This window comes from Branchiostoma belcheri, unplaced genomic scaffold, assembly GCF_001625305.1.
Source record: "Branchiostoma belcheri isolate BF01 breed outbred unplaced genomic scaffold, Haploidv18h27 scaffold83, whole genome shotgun sequence".
Taxonomy (NCBI): Eukaryota; Metazoa; Chordata; class Leptocardii; order Amphioxiformes; family Branchiostomatidae; genus Branchiostoma; species Branchiostoma belcheri.
In genome coordinates, this window is record NW_017804498.1 from 813,155 (window position 1) to 834,420 (window position 21,266).

Sequence of the window (21,266 nt, forward strand, 5' to 3'; positions counted from 1 at the left end):
AAGGAAACTTCTGTCAGCGAGGCGGGACTGCAAGGTGGCAGCATAGCGGAGGTGCTGGTACAGGCCACCCCTATCATAGTAGACCTGCCCACTGGTCAGGAGGTGTCAAAGGTCAGCTGTGGGTCCAGGCATACAGCGGCTCTCACTAGTAAGTGTGGGGAAAGTTTATAAAAGTACAAATTATTCATTTATTCACTAAAATCAATCCTGACTCAAGAAAGAGAAAATATTAAGACAAGGTATACTGGCCGTCATGTACACGTATTTCATAAATTGCCAAGATAGCACATAAGTAGTCTTCCAAAATTTCATAACCTGTGCATGTCAGGTTATTTACAGTTTATTAGGACAGATATTTGAATGAATTCCTTGTAATTTATGTTTTTTTCTGATGATCTTTTTTTTCTCTCACCTGTACAGAGGAGGGACAGCTGTTAACGTGGGGATGGGGCAAGTTGAGATTCCTTTTTTCAATATAGACTGACCCTGACTGTCCATCACAATTAGCAGTTCAACCAATGATTGCATGGCAATTAGCAGTTTGACCAATGAGAGAGAGGCTGCGTGTCTATTAAATATTTGCATATTTGTTGAATTATTTTTGCGTATTTATGTTTTGATTTTGCATTTGTAAGCTTCACAGAGGCGTGCAGGGCTATGCGATTTGTCTATTCTGGTTGTCTCTCTCATCTTTCTTCATTTTGGATGTAAAGTTTGGTCAATTGTTTTCTTAAATAAAGTAAAGGGTGCTTTTTTGTAGTCCTTGGTGACTAAACCTTCAATTTTCTCCCATCGACACAGGTGCCTACGGTCAATTAGGCAGAGGACAGACAGAGAGGTCAGAGGTTCCTCGTACAGTGGAGTTCTTCAAGCAGAGAAGAGTCATTGATGTGTGGTGTGGACCATGGAATGTGTTTGTACAGGTGGACCAGTAAAGTGTTGACATTTTCTGATGCGGCATTCAATATAATTAAGTTGGTTATAAAGTTTCTCCAATACTGGAAGGTATATATGGGATATTCTGTTTTAAATATTGTGCCAAATGTGTGTAACTTTTAAACAAATGTACAGAAGATGATGACAATTGCACGAACTTGCCCAGATATCCAAAAAAGTACTGATGGCAGCTTTGCAGTACCGTTCTATGATTGGTAATGTTGGTAGTCTCTGCTCCAGTGTTAGAGACTCACGCTGTCTGTCAGGTGTTCACAGCTGCCTCTATGTCTGGTAATACATGTCCCCTTCTGCAGCTGTAGCATCTGCGCAAGTGTGATCATGAGTGACTGTCAGGTGTACACAGGTGTTAGGTGTTCACAGCTTTCTATTTCCGGTAATGTCCCCTTCCCCAGCTGTGGCACCTGATCCTGTGAGAGGGACCCAGCCCCTGCATGTCAGGTGTTCACAGCTGTCAGTGTTCACAGCTGTCAGGTGTTCACAGCTGTCAGGTGTTCACAGCTGTCAGGTGTTCACAGCTGTCAGGTGTTCACAGCTGTCAGGTGCTCACAGCTGTCAGGTGCTCACAGCTGCCTCTATGTCAGGTAATGTCCACTTCTCCATTGGTAGTGCCTGGTCCAGTGGGAATATCCCCTGCTGGACTCTACACAGGGATGTCAGGTGGGCACAGCTGCCAACAGCTGAAGGAATGGTGAAAAGTGGGAAAAAAAACTTAAGAAAAGACTTGGACTCAAGCACATGTCAAGTGTTGATTGATACTGTACACGCTGCATGTTATTTAATGCAAGTTGATGCAACAGATTGTTTGTTAAACTGACACAATTGGTACTGATTTATTTTCATGTCTTCAAAGTGTTGATGTCAAAAGTAAAGCTGATATACTTTTATTACATTGGCAAAGTTCTCATGATTCATATAACATTGCTTAGACACAGAATCTTCTGATTCATAACTGAACATTGTAGAAAATTGTAGTTTTTTGTCTTTCCTGAAAACACCACAGACATTACCTAAAGGTATCATTGGAACTGGATATGGGTTTGTAATACTGACCATGGCCAAGGTCATAAACAAGAGACCTCACATAAAAGCCTGCTCCACAGGTGACTCCTGCAACAGAAACATAAGAGGGTTTCATCCATGCCAAGTCTGATTTGAGGCTCTTTTCATGGCATGTAAAAACAAGATTTCAGACTTTCACTTCTTTTTTTCAGGAAGTATTTTGAGTTCTTGTGACCTTCAAATTCACCCCATTTCCTGTGTTGATTTGACCTGCCATTTCAAATCTTTCCTCATCCACATGCTGTCAGCCCTGCTGTCAAGTTCACCCCATTCCTTGTGTCTTACCTTTTGACCTGTCATCGTGCCTGTCAATCTTCCCCTCATCAATGTGCTATCAACCTTCCCTGACAAGACAGACACAAAATCCCCACAGTTCAGCTACAAAAAAGTGTTTCCATTCTCTGAAGTAGCATCAACATTAAAGCATTTGCTATGAAATTTTGAACCAAACTGAGCCGTGCAATATGTTCCTTGCGTTGTGTTATCCTTACCAAGTTGGAAGTGTGGAGGGTTGAAACTGAGGAGTTCCAGAGAGTGGACGACCACAGGGCGGGGAGGCTTGGGTTTCACTGCCTCTCTTCTCCTGGCCCGATCAGACAGCCGCTCACCCGCAACCTTCAGTGCTGAGTAACTACAGAAACATTTCATTATTATACGTGAAGGTTTTTTTTATCCATTTAGACTTGAAATCCTTGCCTTCTTAGAATATACTGATGTTACATACTTTTTGATGTGCCCTAATCTCAAGTTTACTCCATTTCTCAGGTTGGACCTGTCATTTTGCCTGTCAATCTTCCCCTGCCCCACCCACCATGACCCATGTGCTGTCATCCTACTCTGTCTGGACAAACAGACACACAAACCCACAGATAAGCCACAAAAGAAAATACCTGTGTATCCAGATTTGATAATAATATGCACTGCTAAACTTGTCATGGCATTTTGCTAGACAAAACTGACATTGATTCTGCTGAAGTACAAAGACCGAAGTAGGAGCTTACATGGGAGCCACTTGCATCTGTTCCCCTCTGAAGGTGTCCATGGTCTGTCTCAAGGTGTCTTCTGTGACATGATCTACAGAACAAAACATTTGATGTTTAGGTATTCAACCAAATAGCAGACATATGTTATCAGGATGTTTGTTGGGTGATATTGCAATGCCATGTTAGCAGGGTGAGTAATGGCACTTTTCAACTAACGCTCAATCGTGTATTTTCCTTTGAAAGTTTCTGGTTCATGACTTACCAAAAGGTTTCTCCTCTGTAATTTTTCCATCAGTATCGTAGGTATCTGTGGCCTTTCCCAACTGTCCCTCTGCTATGTACCTCTGTAAGGTAGCAAAAGGTAGGCAAAAGTGATCATAGAGTCTGCAGATGCACAGCTGACAGTCAAGTCCACAACCTCTAAGATACACGTAATGGCTATAGCTGAAACAAAACTACAATGTACATGTACAATGTATTCATTAATTATGTCATCTGTGGCAAGAAACTGACTGCTATATCAAAATTTAACAAATATCTTGTTGATCTTTAAGAAATAACTATACACCACAGTATACTTTGACATTTATAGCTGTACATTCAAATGATTGTGAAGTGAAATCAAACCTTTTGTGTTGCACTGAGGTCATGAAGCTGCTTTGTTCCTCTACCCAGACCTAAAACTGCAAAGTGGGAAAATAAGGAAGGAAATATGAAGTTTCCACTGCCTCAATGTACAAGATCATGTTCCCTGTCTGTGTAATAATAATAATAATAATAATAATAATGGTAATGTCATGGCACATTTTTGCTTTGACACCAGTTAAATATTCATTATGACTTGATAAGCAAGATTTGCACAATATTTTGTTGTTTCACATAACCAGTAAACCACCTTTAGGCATACTACCTCTGTGCAATAGGTACAAGCAGCATAAGACCAGACTGTAAGTTTTATCCACTCACAAGAAGACGAACCTCTACTCTTCGATAAGTGTAGTAGGCTCTTTAAACATGCTCAATGTATGGCTTTCCTCCAAGTCTTTCCAACACATTTATAATATATAGAGAGGATGTCCCCAGCCTAGAAGCTAGGTACTCAATTTCACCCGAGTCGAGTGTGCCAATCCCAAATGTACAACAGTGGGGCCTGCCTGGATTTAGAACCTTTAAATTCTAAGTAAATAACCTTAATCACAAGACCACCAATGTTTTGGCAGTATTAAGAGACCAGAAATGATAGTAAGATGGTCTGATCTAGAACCCCAGCTGCCCTACAGTCCAGCGTGCCTCCATGGCCAAGTTTGATGGAGCGACGGGTGACCTGGGTACCTCTCCTCTTCAGCTCTGTCAAAAAGTCAACAGGGAAAAGCAGTTATTAAAGCAACTTGAAAGTGGTCTGTAAGGATTTCTCATTTCACACAACCATTGGCAGTTCTAGGCAGAGACATGACACTGTGCTAAATAAACAGTTTTCCTTCGAATTTGATGACAAATGAAGACTGTGATCACATGTATTTCAGTGAAGCATACCTCACCTGTACATATAACACCTCGGATTTTCCTGACCACATCTGCAGATGTCCAACCCACAGGCTTGTGCACTGCAAACACACCACTCAGCCTGGGTCCTGTAGACATCTCTGTAGTCTGAACACAGGTCGAAGTTAGAACGAAGGTAACTGGGAGAAGAGGATCAAGGGTATCAATGACATAAAGAGGGCCACACCAATTTAATTTCTTGGGTTTTTTGTAGACGTTCATTAGATCTTTTGACCTTCTTGTGGGATGGCCCTGTCCCATTACGTACTTCTTCAAGCCGATTGTTAAAGACGCCACCGATATTCTGCGTACTCTCTGTTCAGAAGGACCTCTGGCTTATCAGCTCTAACTTTTATATATTAAAGTCTTTGTTGGCCCTACAAGTCCGGCGGAAATGTCAAAATAGCGAGGCAAAGTGAAGTAAACAAACACAACACGGAAAACACGTGGCCCTTTAAAAAAAATAAAGCTAGAAGCCTTGAACACTGAAAATTGACGGAAAGATGTGTGTGCTTATAAGTATAGAACTACAAGGAGAAAGACTCAAGTGACCGTTAATTGGTCACCCTAGAGCAATTCTTAGCTGACGACTACTACATAAATACATGCTGGCGCGGCGCTAAAGATACAAGGAAGAAAGTAACACAACACGCACTTTATAACTGACGAACTACTGTCTCCTCACATGGGTTAAATATTTGGTTCTGCCCACGCGTTTTCACAAAAAATGCAATTTTCCATAAATCGACCGTAAACTGGTAACCTTGCGTTACATGTATAACATGTTATTGGGTTATCGAGTCTAAGTGCCCTAAACAACATTGTCTGCTCGTGGTATGCATATCTATCGACATGTTTTGCCAAAAAAAGAGCAAACTTGACTCTCTCCCGAAGTAGACTCGCTGCTGCTCTCCGGATCCATGACCTCCGACCCTACCCTGACATATAGTGTCACAGCGACCTCTGTCGATATAACGTATGAATCACATCTTATCGTATGAGAACACATTCAGTTGCGCGATCATCAAGCACGACGAGCAGCACTGAACCTTTATTGACACTTTTGGAGAACAGGTATTAGATAGTCACAATAAATGTCGTCATTTTCCATACAGTATATAGCTACTTGACTATTGGAAGCCGGCCTATATAAGCTGCCTATATATATAGTCAGACTGACGGATGAACACCACTTGACTATTGTCGCGTAATGGTGATAGCCGTTTAACATATCACGCGAGGGCTGATTCAACAAGGCTGACAATATATTAAAACTATCGCCATGGCGACAGTTTTAGCTTATTATCAAGTGGTATTTATCTGTTAATAAATTTATTACATGATATATACACCTGTAGGTGTGGTTATCTAAAGTCATTTACCAATATGGTATTATAACGTTAATACATGTAGAATTTTATCAATAATTATGCAATACGATCCGTTAATCTCTACAAGAGATATTAACGATTCCAGTGAACCTAACAGAAAATCCAGCAAAGTCAACTGGATATACTATATGCTATTGGGTTCGCCCCATGAGGCGTCACTAAAAGATGTGTAACATATTCTATCATCGACTTCTGCACGGCAGACTTAGAGCATTACTACTAGTACATCGAGCAATATGAAGTGGTTCAAAACAGCAAAGACCGCTGTCACCACCATAGTTCCAATCGCTCCCCATGTGTTGGCCTTGACCGTGGCCGCTGCACCCGTCCCCATACAGCCGGTCTTGTCGCAGCAGGACACACAGATGGACTCGTCAAGCTTGGGGCAGTGGTCGGAATACTGCTGGACAAACCGGTCACACCTCTCCCGTGTAATGCAGGCGTTGTCCCAGAACTCTCCGGCCAGGTTTTCTGATGGGACACGGGTAGAAACGAAGTTACATTTGTGTAAATGACCGGGGAACCTCCGGCTACTGAGATATCGTATTAGGAGTGTTTGCCTCTGTTTAGTTGTGGTGTGTTTTATTAGCAGTCTACAGTAGAGTGGCAGGAGGGGGAAGAGGAGATTTTGAAACCGCAGATTGACATTAAGGTGAAGTTGGCAGTCCAAATGGTCTCGCAGGCTGGGAAAGTAAGCCCACTCACACAGTAACTGGGGGTATACTCACCTAAAGCTATAGTCAAAACACGCTGTGAGCCTAAAGTTAAAGGGTTTCTGTCCTCGGTCCGCTGAAATTAAAGTGCGCCAGGGCTTTGGTTGTGCGAATAAAAACTTTTAAGTTAAAACATACTTCCCAGGGGTTCGAAATCTCCGATTTCTTGTTCATTACTTTCAAGACATTGTTTTGGAATTTCGATAATTAAGACCATAATCGATCTGTAGGTGTCCTCGCCTGTAAGGTCAGGTAGAGAGGGATATCATGCACCCACTCGCATGTATAATTGATATATTATCAGATATAATCTAATAAGACGATGAGATACTGGGAGCGTACGGTATTCCAGATGAAACGATTAACGCTGTCATGATGATGTACAAGCTGACCAGATCGATGGTGCGCTCGCCGGATGGTGATACAGATTTCTTTACCATACAAGCAGGAGTGTTACAAGGAGACACCCTGGCTCCTTTTCTGTTCATTATAGCCCTAGACTATGTTTTGCGCACTTCTGTAGACCTCCATGCAGACTATGGCTTCACCCTACAAACAGCAAGAAGTAGAAGACACCCCGCCAAAAAGATCACGGACGCGGACTACGCGGACGATCTTGCACTACTGGCTGACTGGATCTCTGGTGCAGAGAGACTGCTGCATGCACTAGAAGAGGCAGCCTCTGGGATTGGCCTCTATGTAAATGCCAAGAAAACTGAATTCATTTGCTTCAACCAGAGTGGCATGATCAGCACCCTGAATGGAACCCGATTAAAAGAAGTAAAACAGTTTAGCTACCTGGGAAGCGATATCTCATCCACAGAAAAAGATGTGCTAATCCGTATAGCAAAAGCATGGAGTGCGCTACAAGAACTGAGAGAAATATGGAAATCTTCTCTACCTGACAACACGAAAAGAAACTTCTTTAGAGCGGTGGTAGAGTCAGTACTGTTGTATGGGTCACCAACATGGACTTTGACAAAGAAGCTGGAAAAAAGGCTAGATGGAACTTACACACGGATGCTACGTGCAGTATTGAACAAGACATGGCAGCAACATCCTACTAAGGAGGAGCTCTACGGAGACATTCCAGCTGTGTCTGAGCTTATCAGACAGCGGAGAACAGGTTTCGCAGGACATGTCTACAGAAATAAGACTGAGCTAGCTAGTGAACTGATCCTGTGGGAGCCCAAACAAGGGCATTCTAAACCTGGGCGTCCTCGTATGACGTACATAGACCTGCTGGCTGCTGATGTGGGTCTTCCAAAGGAGTACCTGGCGAGCGCCATGACGGACAAAGTGGACTGGCGAGAGAGGGTTTGGGACCGGGAACTACAACTCCCGACATGCATGATGATGAAGACGATGAACCGGCCAGTAAAGATCAGTAAAGTGTGTGTGTGTGTGTGTGTGTGTGTGTGTGTGTGTGTGTGTGTGTGTGTGTGTGTGTGTGTGTGTGTGTGTGTGTGTGTGTGTGTGTGTGTGTGTGTGTGTGTGTGTGTGTGTGTGTTTGTTTGTGCGTGCGTGCGTGCGTGCGTGAAATGACGATGCCATGCGACATTTTTCAACTCAATCAAATTACATTTCACATTTCTTCTGCCGTCTTACATTTTCCATGATCAACTTTCTTGCAATTGTACAACTAAAGACGCTCAGGTCTTTCTGATTTGAACTCACTTAAGTGTGTTGTCATACACGCTGTCTGGTTCGGCGCACAGTCCGTCAGTTCGCGGCTCATACAGACTTCCCTGCTCGCCACTTCATGACAGATGTAACACTGCAGCGCCAGGCCTGGGGAACGGGGCAAGGTAGTCAGGGTTTAGTATCTAAAGGTTTTGGGTTCGAATCCCTAGCGGACCCCATTGTTACGTCTATTTTATCAGCTCAATCGACTTTATACTCGAAAGAGTCATCCCGGTATGAGTGGATCAAACCTTACAAAATCCGGTCTTACGCAGCTTATAGATAACTTAACCAAACTGATGTGTTATACCAATAAAAAAATAGTCCTGTCACACATTCAGAACCTTCCCCGAACACCAGCCAACCTGCTAAGGTTGGCTAAAGTTTGGACTGTGGCCGTCTGACCAGATTTAGGCCAAGCCTACCTTTCTCTACGAAAGGAATCAGATTTGAGTCAAAATAATATTAAACTACTCCCAAACACCAACAAACCACACCCAAATGTTTTCAACATTTTGAAACATTGCACTGGCGCAGCCGAACAGTAGCCTATATGGGGAGCTCCGCCTAGCCTCCTTTTCAGGCGTTCCCGGATCGGTCGTTTTTTTTTGGGGGGGGGGGTATTTTCTGATCAATCGTAGATCGCACGCAATAGAAGCTCCGGCCGGCAACCCTACATATATATATATATAACCCTACGGAGCTTCTATTGCGTGCGATCTACGATTGATCAGAAAAAAAACGACCGATCCGGGAACGCCTGAAAAGGAGGCTAAGCTCCGCCACTAGTAGTGTTCGAATTCAGTAGTCCATATTCAGCCATGTGTGACAGACTTTACCGGTTATGTGAAACAAAGTTACTGTTCTCTAGTAGGGATACATTTTCCAGGCTTACCTGATGGAAGGCTCATGGTTGCTATGGCGACGAGAAGATGTGCCCCTAACATCTTTATCAACACGCCCTGCCCCCGCTTAGAACAAAGACACCGTAAAACACTCAACACTACTGCCGACACAGCAACCGTTCGTTACAACGAGACGACGAAAGCAAAGGCACGCCTATATGATGATGCCCTGATATGATCCTATATTATGGCGTCCCAGGAAAAGATAACGACATTAAAATGGTTCTTATTAGTTTTGTTCTTATTATCGACCATTAATATATTACCGTGCAGTTATAGGAGTTGGCGTATGATGTTATGCCGTAGAGATTAGCACCTAAATGTGTTAAGGGGAGATGAATATTTTAGTATGAACCCTAAGAGGGCAAAATTATAGTCTAGACCTTCTGGACAGACTTCAGTGGAAAATAGTAGAAATTGGTCAAATAGACTGAGTATGTCAGAGTTAGCCAACTCAATTATATATTTCAAACTCTTCCATTTTGTCGTGACGTTATGTCTATGATTGACTGCCCCCGTGCAGATGTCACTAGAACTGCATCTACATTGTGATGCTCCCTTCCATACTTTGAGACTTAGTGTATATACTCTAGATTTTAAACCCCCTTGGTCTATAGTGTCTTTTCATTAGTGGTAGGTTGAATACCCTGCATCTGGTTCCTTCTTGTAGAAGTTATAACCCCGTTTGCTACCCGCGGTACACAGAGCGTACAATGGCCCGGCAGTTTCATCAGCAAAGTACCCAGTCTTTCAAGACTGAAATTAAATTTGTTGCGATGATCATGTGCACATTACCACTACTTACCCCCGGAAGACCCCTGATCAGATGTATATCATATCATTGCTTGTCGGCGTCTCGGCGGTTAGTAGCGACCTTTGGGTTGATTGAGGTCGCTTTTGCAAAGTTATTCTAACACTTAAAATACCTTTTCTCTGAGATGCCGCCACAGGTGGTGTAATATTTTTTGCTTTGAGAATGGGAATTAGAATTTAGATTAGCCAGCGCGTTACCCTATTGGGCAAACTACCAAGGGAAACTTTGGGCTAAAAAGGGATTTACTTGTTGTATTGAACCGTAATATTATTGTGCAAAACATACCAGACCGTACACTTAACAAGCCATAGATAAGCCTTGAATCCAACTTTGGCAAGCGCCTCCCAACAACTGTCACCTCCCTGCAGGAGCCTATCGTGTGCTTTTTCAAAAATACGCCAGAGGGCGCTCGCAAGCGTTGCACTCTCCAGAGCGTACGTCCTGAAAGATATATACTCTGTTTAATGCCAGATTTCACGCCTATAAGCATATTACATGTAGCCAAAGACCGTAAAATTACACCCAAATGTGATCTGCGACCTGCAATATTTCCATGATTATGATACCAATGACGCCTATAATATGAATTGATCGCAAAGACACAGTCCTCCGGGGACGTAAGTATTAATTCATATTTCACGCGCCAGCAAAAACGTTAATTGTAGAGTTTTAACACAGACCCAAACCTTCTAGAACTCACATGTCTGAACAATATAGAATCAATAGATATTTTGGAGTATCGTGTTCTCTACATAGCGAGGGCCGGTACCACAATACGTCATGACTGAGAAGGTTAATTGTTGAAAACTTGGCAGAGGTTATAACAGTAACGGCGCGGTGACATTCGTTCCTACACTTTTCGTCGTACAGGCTGTGACAGATCCAACCACCAACAATGATTTTTTTTCGGTAAAATGACGCCTGCACATGCACGACTATCCCAGTAATGCGCTCCGTTTTCGATCGTACGACGATCGTACGACGAATGTGGCCAGGCCCTTACGAGAATGCACGTAAGAAATGCTGTATACAATTTTTGTCATAGTGAGGTTCGCCAGCTTGAAGTCTTTTTTAAGATTTATTTAATCAGTATCATTCATTTAACGTATAGCCAACTCGTACCTTCCTACACTGTGATGGACTATTCGATCAGCACCAAGGACAGGAACATGCACGCATAGGTACATGGTGCACTGTTTATTTCAGTAGAGGTGAACACATTCAAACAATTGCAAAATCAAATAAAAACAAGACAAATCGAAGAGTTCGCACCTCAGTGACGTTTTAGAGTTGCTTTGAATTCGTTGTTTTATTCATTATTGTGCCTTTTTCACCGATTTTGTGCATATTTGACTGCGGCGCATATGCAATCCTCTAGTTCCTGAGTTTTCCACCGTACCATTCACTTCATCCCAGCCTGCGGGGAGACCATTTTCACCTCCAAGTCGACGTCTGCGGTTACATAATCCCCCCCCCTTTTTCTTGTGACTCAACTCTACTCAAAGAACTGTGGCCATGGACACACAAGCAAACAGACAAACAAACACAGAAAGTAAGACCTCCGCACACGGAAGTGCCATTAAACAATACCAGGCGTATTTCTAGCAAATACTGTCGACGTCGTCATATTCTATATGTATCAATACTTTTGAAAGTTTTCAGTTATTGATTTTCAAATTTCTGTGGGCTTGCAATTAACCGTATCATAAAAGTATTTACCTCCGCTAAGGAGGTAATGATTTTAACAGCATTGCTCTCTGATTGACTGGTGAGTGTATAGCCGGTTGATTCCTAGCTTGTTTATGATAGTAGGGCAAATATAACTTTTTAATTGTAGATAAGCCTTGGCAAAAAACTATATATTAGATTAAACGTAGGTAAAGATACGGATATTAAAGACAAGACCCAAAATTTCTAAGCATCATAAGATATAACAGTTTTATTCAAACCGAATCTTTGATTCAAAGTGCAAGTTAACGTTACAAGCATGTACATAGGTGTAAATGTATGATTTAAAAGACAACAAAACACACAAAGCGTAAAAAAGAAGAATTCGTTCTTTATCTATGAAATTCGTTGAGCGATATCAAATCTTTGGTCGTTCAGCCTTTTGTGGAAAGCAGGTGTAACGCACTTCACATGAGTTTGTGGGAAGTTGTGACATGTAGTGTATATACTGGGGCTGATGAGTGTCGGACACACCTGTAGTCTGTAGATGTGTCTAACGTCTTCTGACACCGGTAATGTCCTTTAGCGGAGACGGTAATGCCGTCTTCACCTCCGCTCTTTTCAAAGTAAGTCCTGCGCCACTCTCCCCGCCTCATCAGTATGCGCGGCGGGGAGCGGGACTCATCATAGCGGCGGCCGCCGAACAAGATTAATTGACGCATTACCTTGCAAATGCGTTCCTCGCAAAATACCACTTTGGAGGCGGTGATCTCAGGAGACCTCTATTCAAAGACACCACGTTGTTCGCCGGTCCCAAATGACTCTAATGATGTTCATAACCATTATAACAAAATTTCGGGAATTAGGCACTGATGCGCTTTGGGTGGGCCGGGGCTTTTGGCGCACATCCCACCAGGATGGCCGGCTATCTATAAACGTCACCCGAACGCACGATCGATTCGCCAGAGCCCTTTAAATTCGTTGCTCTATTAAAATCACTTGTTCCCGCAATTTTCCACGCACGAGCGGCTCCGGGCCTTCCCGTCTCTGTATCTCAGCCATCTGGGAAACGGTCGGAGCGGGCCGGGGATAAAATGAAGCGGGAAGAAGAATGGGCAATCCGCCGGGGAAGGGCTACCCTTCCGGCCGCGCTTAATGCAGCCAATTAATGTAGTTTAAAGCTCAATGGATGTTTGGCATTTATCAATTGAGAAGTAATTTCGATCCTATTAAGGAAGGGAGATTGGAATCAAGAAGTCACTTTATTTGGGTAATTGGAACAATCGGAAGGGTCTCAGCCGGTACCGGGGTATTAATGTCTCCGGTAGAACCGGCTAAATTTCCCCTCGTCTCCCGCCGTACATCGATTTCTGGAAAGGGGGTCAGGTCTCTTTCTCGTCTCCTGGGGGAAGGTCGGCACGGCGGTGGGTGGAGGGCGGGCTCGTCTGGGGGTTACAGGCAGCCCGGGTTGGTCCCAATAGAGGAGGGTCGAGACTGAATAGCCAGGAAAAGTTAAAAAGTGAAGTTAGACCAGACAATGCGGTGTACATCAGACTGATCAGTCACTCTACACCGATGCTGGAATGTTACTAAAATCACAGCAGGCGATTCAAGGAGGTGGCCACAACATAGACACCTGTATGTACACACAAGGACGAATACATCAAACAAACAAACAAACAAGCAAACAAACAGCTAGTTTACTTGTTAATCGCGTGTTCATTACTTTGCATGGGAAGTAACAAAGAAAAGGATCTTTGGAAAGCACAATAATGTACAAATCATATGTCTAACCTCTTGCAGAAAACTGAAAATTTGAACCCTGAATATGAGTATCGTAGGTATACAACTTTTTCAAGTTGTTGACGTGGTTCATTTTTATTGTTTATAGCATGTATTAGCCGCGTAAGAGGGAGACATAATTAAATGGTTAATTGTGTTGACTCAGCAATGTCAAGTTGCTTGGATGTTTAATTATTCATTAAACAAGCTCCTGTAGATGTCTAACAGTCGGGGTGAGTAGTAGATGTGGTTGAGTTGCTGTACAGGAACGCGGTGATGTTGTGTGTAGGAATCTGCCGGGGACAGCCCTCCCTTTAACGGTTTGAGCCACAATTATAAGTCTTCTCGGTCGAGCGGGTCCGAATCCTGCTCAAGCGGCGTGTAATGAGTATTCCCCCGAAGATGGATGACTGCTCGGTCCGCTGGACCCCGCTCATATTCATCCTCCGGGCTGCACCGGCAACGGGAACGTTCGACGGGCATCGCTGGGTACCCTCTCGTGTTTTTTGTTTTTAATTTTCTCATAGAAATATGACGATTTTCACTTATCGATTGAAAATAAAGACAATCGAAAGCAGTCAGATAGTTCACTGTCGACCCATCCGGCAAAAAATGGGAAACACCAAAGGAAATATTGTTAACTTTTGTTAACGATTTAAAAATGTGGTAGAATATCTATTCTTAAACACAAATTAGAAAAGAAAGCGCAGAGTCGTTTTTCCAGTGAGTACTCTGCTAGTTCGAAATTATTGAATGTAAAGAGTTTTCCGCGAAAGCCTTAAGGTGCACATCCCTGTACTACGTACTATATAGAATACGATTATTGTCGATCGCTTTATATTTTTTGTTATAAGTTTGTGTTAACTATGGTAGTCCTTGAACCTTGCGCTTGGTCGGATGTTTTTGGTTGAACGTAGAAAAAATACCTTTTCTTTGTCTTAGACGTATTCAAATTTTGTATCACAAATAGCCTACAACCTAATTCCTGTATTGCAGAGGTAAATTATAAAATGAATCTCTGCTTATTGCCTTGTAAAAGACGTAAAAGACACTCCGTACTTAAAAGTCACCAATAAAGAAAATAAAGGACAAAATTAACCTCCCACTACCGGTAACATTCACTGCTCAGTCTGCTGGGAGGTAACAATGATTTTCCCTTCTGTGAGACGCTCATGTGAGATGATAAGATAATAATGTAAGGTATCCGGCAGAGCAGTTTGTCGGAAACGAAGGCGGGAAAAATCAGAAGTGAAAACCGCATACATACAAAGCACAACGCCCGAAGACGACTGGATATCATGTCCGTCTATTATCTAACAATAAAAGTTGTCATCAATTTGTCATATTAAGAGACTGTGAAGAAACGCAGACCCGCCATTGTAAATCCCAAGTCTTCACATTCAGCAATTGTCATGACTGTCTCGTCTGTATCTTTTCAGGGAGTAAACTGATTATTACCGCGGTTCTCTCCTAATTGCTTCCTGATTTTGATGACAGTTTAGCGCCATCAGGAGGGGGGAGAGTTCAAATGTATGAATACGAATTTTGTAAAACTACAATTATCAGAAAAATGACAGTCGAGATCGTGTACCAGTTTGGGCCAGTTTGGACCACTTCGTGATTTGAGTTAATATTTTACCAGTTACGTAAAAGATAAACTCAAAATATTGACATAAAAATATACCATACTTATTACCTTCGCTGAAGTAACAGTTAAGAGATGGAAACAGGAAGATAATTGAGTCTAAAATGAAGTCCTCGAAATTATTTTATTTCTTACCAGAACAAGGAGGTTCTATCAATGTGATAGAGCCTCCTTGGTCAGAAAGTTTCATATCACAGAAAGCCGTCATGCAAAATGACATGATACTCATAAAAGTGTACATTTTACACATATCATGTTGGGTTAAATAATTTGTCGCTATTTACAAATTCACAACCGGGGAATTCTCCAGCGAAGCAATCATCTAATTTCTGTGCTAATTTAATTTGGCTTCGGTTCGCGTAGCTTCGATTCTCCGCTTTGGTTGGAGTTCTCCCCGTACACTGTACAATAGTGTGGAAGTATACCGTGAAGTGTACCCGTTTATTTGGCCGCAGAGGTGTTTTTACAATCCGCGTTTCGTCACAATTGAAAGGGTATGTGCTCTATGTTGTCTTTTTAATTGCCTTCCGAACAATTTGGTCTTTAATATTTGAAACGTCGTCAGAATTACATGTACGTGTATGACTGACCGCGCTGTCACATTTGTCGTAGGCCACCGTATACGAGTACATTCTGATGTCGTATGGTTTTCAAGTGGGCTGGGACAAAACCATCGCCCGACTCGAAGACAGCCTTTTCGGTTACAAACCGGTTGAAGTTTGTACGACACAAGCACGACTATCCGAATAATCCTCTCACTTTGCAATAATCGTCCGACGATCGTACGACGAATGCGGCCAGGCCGTTACTCTAGAGTCTGCAATATCCTAACGCCAGCGCCGCTCTTCGTATATGTTCCTTTATCTACAACAAATAACTTTCCCTCTGTACAAATTTATGGTCGTGTTTATATTGTGATAGCGGGGCTGTGTTTGAACAATCGGTACGGCCATATCTACAAGTGAAGCGTTGTTCTGTCCCTGCTGTGTGTAGAGATTACTGTCCGTAGATATTCCTGCCTGTTTAAAATGACCCCGTGTAGCGGTTGATGTTCATACATGTCCGATATGGTGATATAAGTGATGTCCGTTCAGCGCGTGTGAGTTGAGCATGTACGGTAAGGTAGCGGCTCCTGTGGTGATGGGGTAGTGAAGGTGGGAGGCGTAGAACGGGTTGTGGTGTGGGTACCCCGCGGGGAGACTGAGGGGGAGGGTGGGGGAGGAGCAGGTGAGGGTGGGGCTGTTCACGTCCATCCCGGGGTTCTGTTTCTTCCACTTGGTTCTCCTGTTCTGGAACCAGATCTTGACCTGAGTCTCGGTCAGGCTGAGAGACAGCGCCAGGTTCAGCCTCTCGCACACGGACAGGTAGCGGGTTTGTTTGAACTTGTTCTCCAGCGCCACCAGCTGTTCGTACGTGAAGGCTGTGCGCGCCCGCCGCGGCTTGCCCGACCGCCCGGGATCCCCCGCTCCCCGCTTCCGCTTGCCGTTTTTACCGACCGAGTTATTGGCAGAACACTTCTCGGGATCGACTTCGCCTCCTTCCTTGCTCTTCTGCTCGCCGTCTTCAGCCGTGTCTTCAGGCTTTTCTTCATCGCCTGTCGGCTCACCTGTAAAGAGAGGGCTTGTTTAGTCCAGAATCTGTTCAAGCAGTTGTGGTAAACGACAATAGTACGAGGTACAACGTATACGTACGGCATCTCCTGCGAACGCCCTTTTACATTTACTAGTGGTTTTCCAGTGTTAAGGTTTTTTAAAACATTGTGCGATGTTTTTTTTAAACATTACTATTACAAAACTATTAAAAAATTACTTTTTGAATCCATTGAGAAAAATCCTGGTGTAGAAGATGATAGAATTGTACATAGTGAATTGTACACATCACAATATTTGGGACATACAATCATAAAGTAATATTCGTTTTATATTAGTTTTGGCCAAATGGCTGAAACCTCTTGGTCTAAGCGAGTAAGAAAACGTGCGTGTTCGTTGAATCATTCGAGGATAAGATAAAACATAGAAGGCGTGCAGCAAATTATCTATTGAAATTCAAAATAACGATTTTCACTATATCATTGGTAAGAATATATGATACATACAAATGCATTAGGAATGTGGTCATTTCTGTTGTGTTGCAATTCGTATTGATATAAATTTATCGATATTTAAAAAATGCTTCAGAATTGCTATCGCATATCACATATTAAATACAATAAGTAATATCCAAAAATGTCAATATCCAAAATATCTATAATATCTATTTCATAGTAAACAAACATACAGGAAGAGACATGCTGGTATATTGATGTTCCCTATCGTCGAACAAAAGCTTTGGTATAAGCCAACGCAATGTGAGATACTATTATTTTATCTGAATGTTAAGGACGGCTTTTGTCTGTGCTGCGAAACCATCTCACCTACTGTGCCATGTTCATGTCTAAAATTAAAATTTTCGTTTAGGAATGCTATCATTAAATTGAGTACTGAATTATTCGTGTCCGGAATCTAGCCCTCGGCAAATAGCACAGAACGCGACCTGGTATGAGTACACGTATATACACACCACTAAACTGCACAGTGAATACCTGAAATAGATGGATGGAGGAAGGGAGCAATTCTTTGTATTGGCTGTATTATGTGTTCAAATTGCAAATTCTCATATACACAAATAGACGGGCGTTACACAAATGCGTACTATCCACCAAGGCATGCATTTTGAGAACAACACACGAATACAGTGCAGCACTTGGCCCGCGTTCGTCTGAATATTCGCTACACTCATTCAATTATTATCACGTAAGTATCCTTTGATAGATGCCAGACTTACTACAGTGTGAACAAATCGCATCATTATCAAATTACAATTTCATAAGGGCCCTTCATCATGCTAAATTCGGCGGCAAGCATCACAGCAGTACCCCGTGTTATTGTCGATAAAGAGATGACAGTCTACTGATCGAATCAAACAAATAGGATTGACTAGGTTGTAGTGCTACCGCCAAATGCCTACTGTCGAATTGCAGCTACTTTTTCGTGAAGTATGATTGTGAAAAGAACAAGAGAATATCTTGCACATCATAGAATTCGGTCAACCGTCAATGGACGGTAAAATACCTTATACGCTGCACTACATACACTTAGATGCAAAATGTGTGAAGACAGCTATCTTGTTATTGTAGCTAAACTCTCACTGTACAGCGCAAATTAGAATATACCTGCATCAAAACATGATACTTTATTAAGTTATTTTACCGCGAAATTTATAAACTACGATAGAACATTCATATGCTTAACGTTGGTTTTCTTCTTGATAACACTGTTCGATCTAGAAACATCACTACATGGTGCAATAGGTACCCCGCCTATGCTGGCTCACCTCATGCCGCGATGCAATATGTGCAAACTCAAAACCAGTATAAAGTTCCTCTCGTCTCCTTTTTCATGACATAATTTCTGCGGAAATAGAGCGTTACTTTGGGGTACCTCCTGGCCGTATGGTTTGTCACAATAGCCCGCCGGCGCCGCCACATGTTTAGTTCGCGGGGCGGCGGCGCGGTAAGGGCCGATGCGAGCGGCCTATATATACTACACGGCACGGGGTACCTCATACAATCCATGGCCTTATTTGCTCAAGTCTGCCGGACCATTCTCCGAAAATCATTCACTCTGTTTAGCTCAGAAATACTAGGGAGAAAACACACGATCTGTGCAAAAGGCACAGTTTGAAGGCATGTTATTTCATTTCAAAGAACGATCTCCCCAAAAGAGCTAAGTAAAACTGCGGGTACATGTATATATGCTGTATGTATGCTCCGGGATTTTAGGAGATTCAGAAACCCAACATTTTGTATGTTTTGGTGTGTTTTTGTGAGCATTAGAGAGGTCCAATTCCGAGCGTTCACAATGCTACGGCTTTGCTGTTCCATATGGACGTTATGTGTCCGGAACAAAGCAGAGTTTCTAAACAACTACCCTCAACACGTAACATTTTCCAGAGCTACATCATTGCAAGTCATATGTATCCAGATAAATATTTGTATGATTGCCTGATCATTGCCACGCTAACTTCCCAGTAACCGGCGAAGCGAAGCACTCCTAACGTAAAATTTTGAATGTTGTTTTTGCCCTTTTTAGTTTTTTCTATAGAAATAGGACCTTCTGGTTATTCAATCATAGTTCATCCGCTTATGCGCAAATCCATGATTTCGCAATCTCCCTGCCACGTGCCGCCTTTTGTTGACTGGGTCTATTATACTTGTCTTTGTTCACAACCAACTATTGTTTGTCCTTGTTTCCGTAGAATCGTTAATAATTCAAACAGCACTCTGTTATAAGTATCCATAATTTTGTGTCCCCTCGTACACAAAGGCTCGTGTTATTCCAACGAAATCCCTACATTTCAGAATACTCAGTTTATTTTCAGTCAAACATCACTTTTTTTAACATATCTGTATTACTCTTAAGATACAGACATAAAGTAAATGAACTTGAATTTTAGATATAACATTCTGCCAATGTTTTTGTTTACCGTTCCTGTTTGAAAGAAATAGGAGCGTTTTTCTGCGCACATATGCTGAGAGGCTGACACTACTGTGTTCAATTAGACTCCCTGGCGGGTCGCAGCGCCGATCCAAAACTGTTTGTCACCATATCTCACCTCCTCAAACATGTGGTTCTACCGAGCAGATCTTACTACAAGAACCACAAACACAAACGCCATATCTTCTCAACAACATTACAGTTTTTACCAGGCACGGTTTGATATGGAGAACAATAGGTGGTCCTGTGAGAACACGTGAAATTGAGCGGCTGTACTGTTTTGTCCTGTCTGCTATTATTTCCCGATTAACGGGATGTGGCCAGATGGAGTAACGAAAGACCGCATACGAAAAGAATCCTTTGAAATTCAGTTGGATCTCTTGTTTGAATTAATTTTGAGAGAATTAAGGACGAAAATTTCATATTGTCGGATACAGGTTTTGGTAAGCTTCCACAGAATTATAGATAGATTCATAATATTGATAGGGTACCTTATAAACATATGGTCAGAGAACTCACCGATTTCTACTTTACTATCTCCATCCTTCTCGTCAATGACGACCTCCCCTGACTCTTCTTCCTCTTCTTCCTCCTCATCGTCCTCTCTCTCCGGCGTGTCAATCCACGGGTGCCAGATCGCGGGTTTCTTGGTACCCTCTCCCGATGCAGCCCCACTCTGTGAATCGTTCGTTCCGCTCCCACTATTGCTCGTCTTCCTCGGATTTATACAATTCTGTGCGGATATTGTCGGTTTTGGGGCCGCATTCTGATAATCAGCGTCAGTCTTGCCTGAATCGGAACCTACCAGGGGGCTAGATGGGTCCTTTTGTGAAGTTGACTCGTTGACATCGTCGAGGTTCGAGTCCTTGGGTACCGAATCGTCGCAGACGTCGTCCTCGGCGTCCGTGTCGCGGTCTCCCGCAGAAGGTGATTTGGCGTCCCGCTTGCCGTTCTCGATGAGAGAGGCTATGGAGAAGTTGCTGCCCTGTTGCATGCTGGTTGTTTTGTTGTGAGGAGGGAGCTGTGCTCTGCTCACGTCCGGACCTCGGGGTGTTTTTTCTCCGACTGTTTGTACTGCTGTGGGCGCACAGCTGGGAGCTTCAGCCGCCTGTGTGCATTTCTAATACGGCCCGGTCAGCCTACGTGTACATACGGACAGCATTTGGAACGCACGGTGTCAATTGGACATCGGCGGGGCTTCCCCGCTCTAATTGGCGGACACATTAATTGATTGGTTTGCCAGGTTAAGCGGGGAAGTTGAGATTAGCGATTAGCACATCAAATTCTCCCTTTTGTAAGAGGGACCGGCGAGAGCCCCTTGTAATTGGCTTCTTGAATTCCGCACGCGGGGTTACCAAGGAAACCACGGAGGAACTCTCGCACTGACTACCAACCAGACTTCGGGTCCGATATATTCAAATCCGGCACTGCAGCCCGGTCCTGGGTATCTACGTGTTAGCTAGTTATCAAAATATGATTTTAATGTGGAAACTGCACCGCATATACATGTAATAACAATATCAAACGGTTTGTGTTTTTTACACATTTGTCGATGACAATTCATTGTTTCGTTTTTCGAAACTTGGCGT

The 21,266-nt window shown here is 42.9% G+C and overlaps 3 protein-coding genes across 3 annotated transcripts in view; 1 reads left to right on the forward strand and 2 right to left on the reverse strand.

Moving 5' to 3' along the window:
- LOC109486745 (ultraviolet-B receptor UVR8-like) overlaps positions 1 to 1,969 on the forward strand; it is a 5,180-nt gene extending 3,211 nt beyond the window's left edge. Inside the window, exons 4-7 of the mRNA XM_019790632.1 lie at positions 4 to 148; positions 421 to 450; positions 802 to 1,395; positions 1,463 to 1,969. Of these exons, the coding sequence (XP_019646191.1) occupies positions 4 to 148; positions 421 to 450; positions 802 to 935 (309 nt within the window). The 3' untranslated portion in view covers positions 936 to 1,395; positions 1,463 to 1,969. The remainder of the gene's footprint in view (positions 1 to 3; positions 149 to 420; positions 451 to 801; positions 1,396 to 1,462) is intronic.
- LOC109486856 (probable tRNA pseudouridine synthase 1) lies at positions 1,158 to 4,670 on the reverse strand. Its single transcript, XM_019790765.1, has 8 exons — positions 4,538 to 4,670; positions 4,257 to 4,346; positions 3,627 to 3,682; positions 3,262 to 3,343; positions 3,018 to 3,090; positions 2,508 to 2,647; positions 2,008 to 2,064; positions 1,158 to 1,634 (listed from the first exon to the last, which is right to left on the reverse strand). Exons 1-8 carry the CDS (start codon positions 4,638 to 4,640, stop codon positions 1,510 to 1,512), a joined length of 726 nt encoding a protein of 241 aa, XP_019646324.1. The 5' UTR covers positions 4,641 to 4,670; the 3' UTR covers positions 1,158 to 1,509.
- An 11,498-nt stretch (positions 4,671 to 16,168) lies between these two features.
- LOC109486870 (homeobox protein slou-like) lies at positions 16,169 to 20,920 on the reverse strand. Its single transcript, XM_019790780.1, has 2 exons — positions 20,197 to 20,920; positions 16,169 to 16,748 (listed from the first exon to the last, which is right to left on the reverse strand). The coding sequence occupies exons 1-2, from the start codon at positions 20,669 to 20,671 to the stop codon at positions 16,195 to 16,197; spliced, it is 1,029 nt and encodes a 342-aa protein (XP_019646339.1). The 5' UTR covers positions 20,672 to 20,920; the 3' UTR covers positions 16,169 to 16,194.
- Between the last annotated feature and the right edge of the window lie 346 nt (positions 20,921 to 21,266).